This window comes from Pinus tabuliformis, chromosome 7 (genome assembly GCF_031772625.1).
Source record: "Pinus tabuliformis cultivar Carrire ecotype Pingquan chromosome 7, CPIR1, whole genome shotgun sequence".
NCBI classification, from domain to species: domain Eukaryota; kingdom Viridiplantae; phylum Streptophyta; class Pinopsida; order Pinales; family Pinaceae; genus Pinus; species Pinus tabuliformis.
In genome coordinates, this window is record NC_142293.1 from 1,585,185,882 (window position 1) to 1,585,195,066 (window position 9,185).

A 9,185-nucleotide genomic window follows, 5' to 3' on the forward strand; every position below is an offset into this window, starting at 1 on the left:
GCTAGTAGTAGAAATCACAATTCAATGTTTCATATATTGATTTTTTGTAAATTTTAGAAGGGAGATTCCACTTGTTTGGGTGCAAAAGTTAATTTATAGTGCCACATAGTTAATTTTATGTTTCAATAATTTATAGTGTTTTTTTGGTTTATGAGTAATTTATAGTCAACAATTATGAGTAATTTAGGTTAATTATGAGTAATTTAGATTCATGAATAATTATGATTAATTATAAGTAACTATGCTTTATTTAGGTTTATGAGTAATTGACTAATTCTATGTTTCAGTTTTTAGGTTTATCAATAATTTCTAGTAATTCAGGTATATGAGTAAACCAATTCTGATTTAATAAATGGTTCTCATTTAAATATTTATTAATTATTTGCGATTTAAACAATTTTTCATTCAATAAATATCGTTTTAATCATTATTGCAAAACTTATCTCATTTCATTAGTATAAACATTAAGATCATTGTCAAATTAAATCATGAATAATGAATGCTACATAAGTAATTTTATATTTCAATAAATCATGAATTATAAGTAACTTAGATTTATGACTAATTATCATTAACTATGAATTATTTAGATTATGAGTAATTGACTAATTTTACGTTTTACTTTTCAGGTCTATGAGTAATTTATACTAATCTAGGTATGTGAATAAACAATTTCTGCTTTAATAAATAATTTTGATGTAAATATTTATTAATTATTTATAATTTAAACAATTTCTCATTTAATAAATACTTTTTTAGCCATTATTACAAAGCTTAATTAATTTCATTAAAATTAGTATTATATTTTTATTGTCTGAAACTTTGGGATATGAATGGCCTAGAATGTTTTTCTAGTGGGATATTTCAGGTAGACACCCTACCCATCATCAGGGACCGAAAGCTTTGTCCGTAATGATTCTTGTTCTTGAGGATGAGGGGAGTGTCCACCTGAACATTTGGAAAACATTCTACATAGTTCATATCCCAAACCTTTAGACAATATGAATAATTGTTGAAATCCCCACTCTCAAACCATATTCCTTACTAAAAATATACACTACTTTTCTAAATTGAGAGATATGACTTAAGTGCAATATTTTAATGTTTACTATTTAGAATATCATAGTGAAATTTTATTACATATTTCAAAACATTTAATAGTTAATTAATCTCTAGAAATAAACTATTTTAAGAGATTATCAAGACTCTGAATTCATTTATACTTTAAAAACACATTTTAAATAACTTAAATTCGTAGTTTTTCCAAGAATTTTACCATTCTTAAAAAACAACTATATTTATTAACAAAAATATATATTGTTTTTCTAGATTGAAGATCTTTTTTGGGTTCAAATTTACAACAATAATGATTTAAGTGTTGTGTTTTAATGTGTAGGATATCTGTGTGGAATTTTAAATTTCAACTAAATCAAATATTAGGGGATTTCCATGGCTCTAAATACACTTATAAGCTCAAAACTATTTAATTTTGCCAAAAAGTTTCATTCCCAAAACACAAAAACCACGCTTTTAAGAAAAATATATATTATTTTGCTAAATAAGGTTTTTTTAAGTACTGAAGGTATTCAGTCCACTCAAGGTTATTGCAACAAGGTGTTAAATAATGTATTTTATTTTGAGTAAAATATTATTACAAATTTTAAATTATTCCATAAATTTAATCAGCGTGAACCCAATAAACTTAAATATATCAAAATAGAATCAGATGTATGCCCTAAGAATGGATGCCATTAACGAGATATTTGTATTGAATCTATATATTATTTAATTTATTTTTCTAGGTTGAGCCTTCTTGGCACTGAAGATATTTCATGGTTCAACTTTACAGCAATGATGTCTTAAATACTGTATTTTACTCTCTAGGATATTTGAGTGAAATTCTATTTCAAATTTTAAAATATTTTGGAAATTCTATCGACATGAGCCAAATGAACTTGAATATTGCAAAATCTAATCAAGATAAAGATGATGCCCTTAACTCTGATAATATCTGTATTGAATTGCCTCGTGCCAGGTACGCTACTTTAGTTCATCTTCATTCCGAGAATGGGAGATTGGTTGCGGGGCATGCACAGCTAGAATCCGAGGCTTACCAGGCAGCTAAGAAGTATAACAATATTTGTTACAGGGAATTTTCACAGGTTCCAAAGCAGTCCAACTTCTTCAAATACATTAGAGAACTCGAAAGTTTGTTTTCTGGTGCTTCCTTGACTGACAATGCAAATACAGGAGTCGTCAGGTAGTTTCGTTTATTCATTTTTCTTGCTGCTTCTATAGCTTACTAGCATATTGACCTCCTGGAAAATTTGTGCCGCCATTCAAAATATCCAAATTTATACCAGAATTCTAAACTCCAATGATAATTACACTTCACTTAGTTTTGTTTTTTCAATCATGTCGAGTTTTGCAGGCTTCGAGATAGATGGGTTGTATGCCTAACAGAGACAAGAAAAGGGTCCAGATTTATCTCAACACTCTCGAATCTATTGGAAAGTTTGATTATTCTGATAATATAGGGGTAACGTTATAACTCTCATTTATCATTTTTTATTTTTTTACAGCTAAAGATACAAACATTTTAGCGCTCAATAGATCTTAGTTAAGATTCACATTCATAGATTTAGGTGCAATAGGTTATATTAATGGGTGTTATTGTAGAATCAGAGAATAATGCACAGTTTCCCTTATATTGAATTTTTTCCTTTTTCTTTTCCTATAGTATTTATAACAAATATGAAAAATTTAGGTTATTTTACAATTAAATAACAATATTAACTAATTAGTTTAGTCCCAGTTATGAAATTACCTTTGTTATGGAGAGGTCATGGTTTAATTTTATGGACACTCTTAAGTAGGTTCAATGGTTTAGCAAGCAGGAAACAGATCCTTTCCAGTGGATCTGCCTCATACAAATATTTCATGAACTCACACTTTTCTAAAAAAGTGATCCTTCAGATAAATCTGCTTGCTACCAATATTCTGTGTCTACATGATACTGATATTTTGTAGATCGTGGTCACTGATTAATGGATTTTGTGGTTCGCAAGCGTTAATTCATTCAGCTCAACCAACAGTCTCTCATATGGAATTCATCACGTTGATCCCTGATCTCACCAACCCTGTTTATACTGTTGCCCGCATGCTTCCTAGATCGAACGAGAGAACTTTCATCGGACGAGTAAGATCAGTTTCTCTAATTTTCTGAAATTATAGAATGATAAATTTTGGATCGCAGATCCATAATGCACAATAATTCTTTATGGGATTCAGGTGAATTACAGAGGCGGTCCCTCTCCCGGGTGGGTACATTCATTTTCTATAGCGGAAACCTATGTGGTATTTCCGGAAATCCCACTGAGGTACTGTGCGAAGAATCTGTTGAGAGCCGAACCAACGCCTCTGTACAAATTCGAATGGCACCCACAGTCCAAGGCATTTATGCACGTCAGAGACCTGGTGAGTGCCCTTCTCAGTTGTGTCTCTATTTGTAGGTATTAGGTGAACGCTTTTCCTCTGATGTTAGAAGTTACATAAATATCTAAATTTGATGTTTCAAAAGGCATACTACCTTGATTTGCTTGTAGCAGAATCTTATGTAGCTAGTTGCATAGCCTAGTTCAACACATAAATCCACTTGTTCCAATTTGATTTTGCCCCACTAATCCCAATACATATTCCATGGATTATATAATGAAGATTAGCATCATGTAAGTGTTCTTTTCATTTACAATTTAAATTTAATTTCAACTAGATTTCAATAAAAATGAACAAAGCTATTCCACTTTAAAAGTAACAGTAGCCATTGAAAACAATATTAATATATAGAGTAGTAATATTAATATATAGAAGCCAAGAGAAGCCCTTTCAAATAGTTCTAATAATCCTTCCAGCGATCCTTCAATTCCAACAACCCAATCTCTAAGAAATACATGCATCCACGGAGCATTGCTTTGCTTATAATAGATGGAATGGTGATGAATAACACTTACAATAAATATTTAATCACAATTTGAAATGCTCAAGTTGCTTTATTCCTTCTCGTTACAATCCTAGATGGAGTGGTGGAGTTATTATTAAGAGCATGGAAGGGTGAAATTGATAGACATGTTAATGAAACTACGGACACTTGTTATTTGGAATTGGATACAGGTTACCAATGGTTTGAAATAGAGGATCATGTTATTAGGAAATACACCCTTCCACTACTATGACAAGTGTATCTATAAGGTGTGTGTTACATTTTGTAGTCTTCCCATTATCGTGAATCCTCATAGGTGTTAATTAACAAATGGCATGGTAAATTTTTAATGAAGCTTTGTAAAAAATTAATTTAAACAAGGTTTAAACATGAGATTTAGATATGCAGGGAACTTAGTGGTGTGAATTCAATCCATTGATAATGTGGCAACGACCAGAATATGCTTGGATTTTTAAATTTAAACCGTCAAATCAATTTTTTTAATTAGTAAAATGATTAAAGTGCCCAACCCTAAAAAAAAATAATATTTATAATTTATAATTTAAAAAAAAAAAGTAAAAAAAAAAATAATCTTCAAAAATGTTAGAACCATTTATAATTTAATATCAATTAATCTAATTTTATCTTAATTTCAATTACCTTAAGTTTAAAAAAGATAAAGAACATGAGATTAAAAGAAAATTTAATATCAATTAATCTAATTTTATCTTAATTTCAATTACCTTAAGTTTAAAAAAGATAAAGAACATGAGATTAAAAGAAAATTTAAATTGATTTGCAAATAATTCAAACATAAATATTTTTCCATATACTTCTAAACTTTATTTCAACAATTCTAAATCACAATTTAACTTATACATATACATTTTTTATCATTTAAACCTAATATAATACCCAACTTTCCCATTAATTTTTATGATTAACCTATAAATATTAAATGTAATTTAATATTAAATGTATTTTATTTTATTTTATTTTATTTTTTTTATTTTTTTTATTTATTTTTTTTCAGAAAGAAAAGCAATATATTATATTGAGGCAATATATACATCATGTTCCGTGGATAACAGAAAGAAGATCTCATAACAGAAAGAAGATCTCATAACATTGGTGACCACAGCTGAGAACATATATGACATATAGCTGAGAGAATATAAAATGAGAACATTGAGCATCATATAGAATCATATGATGAAACGTATATCAACAATTTTGCCATAATGTGCTACTGATATGGATAGATGACAAAATGAAACCAAAAAGAACAAAAGGAGAGGAACCCATAGCCTCCGGCTGGAACAACCACCTGGAACTCACAAAGAAAGATCCTAGATACCCACAAAAACGAAGCTCTTTGCGGAAGACTTAACTCCATCCTTTGACCTATCTTCAGATGGATTGATAGAAAGCGAAGAACCTAAACAGAACAGACTTGAAGGAGTTGTTTGAATCTTCAAAAAATTTTGAATTCCTCCACTTCCAAACACACCATAATGTGATGGGAAGGATTGGACGCTTAGATGCTTCTTGTCTTCCCCACCAAGCAAAAGCTGCATTGACATGAAATTGAGGTGAGGAAAAGAAAAGGAAGAAGCCAATTCATACCAGATTTGTTGGGAGGTCGCGCATTTGAAGAACATGTGATAGTTTGTCTCCTCCTCTGCATTGCATAACACACATCTGTTGGGACCATGCCAAGACCTCTTCCTCAAGTTTTCCCATGTTAAATTCTTGTTGTAAAAAACTAATGTTATACGATTTCTAATTTAGATGTTTCCATATAAACATGTTTTCCCAACATCAGGACACCTTATATACATTATATATGAGGTTAAAATGAGCAATTGATTTCATAGTCGATAATCATTACATACCAATGCAAATACAACATGCCAATTCCTAAATAGCAACAGAATTACACAAGATAACAAAGTATACGAAAACAATTCAATTTTTAACCCATATAAGCCAACCTGATGTGAGATTTTGTTTGACACCCGACAACATTTCAAATATAAGAGCACGCAAAAGGAGTGTGATGGATAACATGACTGATTTCTGCTTCAAATCTTCCCATGGCAGCAGAGGGCAAGCAAATGGGAACCACTATTCCCTCCATGCCACTTTTATTGCGATGGGAGATTAAGAAGTTGAACAGACCTGGCACTGGTCCTACCCCGCCTCTTGCAGGATCTCCATAGGCTGCTCTTCCCCACCCGAAATCCACATTTCTGAAGCCGATTTTGGTAACGTTTGCAACAAAAAAGGAGCCCACCACTGTGCAGTGAGGGCACCCCTTCAGTTCCATCAAATCTATCACCGATCGGAGTACTCGTTGTTCACAGCCGTTTTCGCTTCGTTTATCAATTTCACAGCCAAAGACAGCGGTTTGTTTGTCAGCTCTTCTGCGGTCGTCCTCACGCATGCAAGACTTATCGCATTCTCGTAGAACCCTCCAGGAAGCAGCGGGTGCGATTTCGTACGAACATTCGTGGCGAATATGAACCTAACTTCCTGCTCCACGTGTAGTTGGAAAGCCTTCGTTCTCAGACGCCAAAAAAAGGCCGATAGAATTTCAAACATTGAGTACTTGCATTTCCCTATTTCTTGCCTCCTGAGCGACTCGATCACCTTGTGTCCGAAGAAAAATGAATTGTGGATCAACTCGTTAGGTGGCACCATCTTCCCATCTCTGCCTTCTATTTGATCGTATTGGTAGTGAGGAAGTTTGACAACGGGATTCACCTGGGGTCGGAGGTTTTCTCTTTCCAAACAGGGAGAACCGAAGGCCTTGTAGACCCCTTCACCATTTCACGACTAAAAGTCATGGCGAATATGAACCCTCCACATTTCAAACGCGTTACCCGAAAGTTTGAGACGCCATGGTACGTTTAGAAGTCACAACTTCGATTGGAAGAAAGAGCATTCAATGCCGCCATGCGCCATAACAAAGTGAAAACATAAAAAAAAATCTACTCAAAACATGATTAAACGAACCTGAAAGGATGGCACGTCGTACAACAGATCTTGCCAATGGGGAAAGGACGGAAGGAGGTCTCCTAACTCTTCCAAAGAAACGTCTGCATCGGCTTCCACAAACAGCACACCTTCTCCACAAATAGCACACCTTCTCCCATGCATTCCAACACAAGCTTTCCGGTGTTGGAAATAATAATCTCAACTACGGCCTTAACACACTAACAAACACCATGCTTGCCTAGTGAACCGTCAACCACTGCACAGTTGCGATTTTGTTTGCAGGCAGAAAACGAAAGTCAGAACAGATGTTCAGAGCGGACCATTCTGCAACACAGCATAGGAGTTAAGGCATTTAATAAAGTTTATTAATTATATATGGGCAAACATTCATTGCAAGACTGTTTCCCACACTCCACAACATCATTTACTATGTAAAATCGTCCATGTTGTGTATTAAATATTTTCTTTGTCATGTAATTAATGTGAAATTTTTATGTTGCCATAAATATGGATGAAAATGTCATTTGTAATGTTGGGCATGTTGGGCAAGTTAGGGAGCGAGAGTCTGTTAGATAGTGAGGAGAAAATCGTGGAGAAAATATTGGTGGGCAGGTGAAAATGAGTTTTACAGAAGTTTACTCTGCAAACCGAGTAATGTGTAAATCATAGTAAGTTTGTTGTATTTTTCACTTTGTTGTGATATCCTTTCCGCAACCAAAGATATACCTTTATGCAACTGAAGTTGACCTTGCCTACTTTGCCACAACCGATTTCTGAGTGCTTTTGCCCTCATAAAATTTTTCTAACATGGCGGGTTAAATATTGTTAGTGTAAAAACAAGTGTTTTTACTAGCAATTTAAAATTGTTTTGAGAACAGATTTTTTTTTCCTTTGGAGCGAATTTACCAGCGGGTACAAATTTTTATTTATACTCAGAAATGGCAACATCAAGCACAAGCTTGGCTAATCCTCAGATACCTCAATTTAATGGAAAAAATAATGATTATTGGGCTATTACAATGAAGGCCGTGTTCTCGTCTCAAGACATTTTTGATTTGGTGGATAATGGTTTTCAAGAACCAGCAGATGCATCAACATATAATGCCTTATCTCAACAAGCAAGAGATTTGTTAAGGGAAAATAGAAAAAATGATTCTAAAGACCTATTCTATATTTTCCAAGCAGTTCATGAAAGTATTTTCCCAAGGGTTGCAGCAACAACGAAGTCCAAGAAAGCATGGGACACCCTCCATACAACCTACCAAGGAATGGAAAAAGTCAAGAAAACAAAGATACAAATGCTAAGGAGAGATTTTGAAACACTTTGTATGAAAGAGTCTAATAATATAGACTCGGTTTTTACACATGTAAGTGGGTTGGTTACTCAAATCAGGTCTCATGGTAAGACACTTGAGAAAAGAAGAATAGTTGAGAAAGTTTTGAAAAGTTTGCCAGTAAGGTTTGAGGCGATTGTTGTGGCCATAGAAGAGACAAAGGATATCTCATAGTTCTCAGTGGATGAGCTTAATGCATCACTGATTTCTCATGAACATAGACTGAATAGAGCAGCAAGCTCCTCATTGGAGCATGCCTTCAAAAAAAAAGTATCATTTGGTCAAGGTTGAGGCAGAGGAATATCATATACTAGAGGAAGAGGAAGAAGCCCATATAGAGGTGGAAGAAGTAGCCCTTCAAGCTCAAGTGGAAGGGGCAACAATCAAAATCCATGTCAAGGCCCAAGCCAAAATCAAGCACAAGGTGAGAGGCATGATAAATCTCAAGTCCAATGTCATTACTGTAAGAAGTATGATCATTATGCAAATGAATGTAGAAAGAAGCAATATGACATTAGTAACAAACCAAGCGTAAATTTCACAAAAGAAAATCAGAACCATGATAGCATGTTTTTAGCTTGTAATGTAGCACAAGAAAAAGAAAGTGATATATGGTATCTAGATTCAGGGTGTAGAAACCATATGTTAGGGAACATAGAAATGTTTTCCAATCTAGATGAAAGTGTGAAATCTGAAGTGACATTAGGGATTGATAAAAAAGTCTCTGTCATGGGAAAAGGAAGAGCTAATATCCTAACAAAGAAGGGGGAGAAGAAGTACATCTTAGATGTTTACTTTGTCCCCGGTCTAAAACATAACCTCATAATCATTGGACAACTCATGCAAAAGGGCTACAATGTCTTTTTCAAAAC

The 9,185-nt window shown here is 33.4% G+C and overlaps 1 protein-coding gene across 1 annotated transcript; it reads left to right on the forward strand.

Moving 5' to 3' along the window:
• The first annotated feature begins 1,940 nt into the window (after positions 1 to 1,940).
• LOC149254144 (carotenoid cleavage dioxygenase 8 homolog B, chloroplastic-like) lies at positions 1,941 to 3,637 on the forward strand. Its single transcript, XM_089454700.1, has 4 exons — positions 1,941 to 2,260; positions 3,031 to 3,199; positions 3,292 to 3,477; positions 3,581 to 3,637. The coding sequence occupies exons 1-4, from the start codon at positions 1,941 to 1,943 to the stop codon at positions 3,635 to 3,637; spliced, it is 732 nt and encodes a 243-aa protein (XP_089310826.1).
• Positions 3,638 to 9,185: the final 5,548 nt, after the last annotated feature.

Excerpts from the sequence above, each read along its gene's own strand:
- LOC149254144 (XM_089454700.1), top strand. The coding sequence starts at position 1,941 with ATGAGCCAAATGAACTTGAATATTGCAAAATCTAATCAAGATAAAGAT. Across the intron at positions 3,200-3,291 it reads AGAGAACTTTCATCGGACGA|GTGAATTACAGAGGCGGTCC; the intron begins GTAAGATCAGTT and ends TATGGGATTCAG. Across the intron at positions 3,478-3,580 it reads TTATGCACGTCAGAGACCTG|GCATACTACCTTGATTTGCT; the intron begins GTGAGTGCCCTT and ends ATGTTTCAAAAG.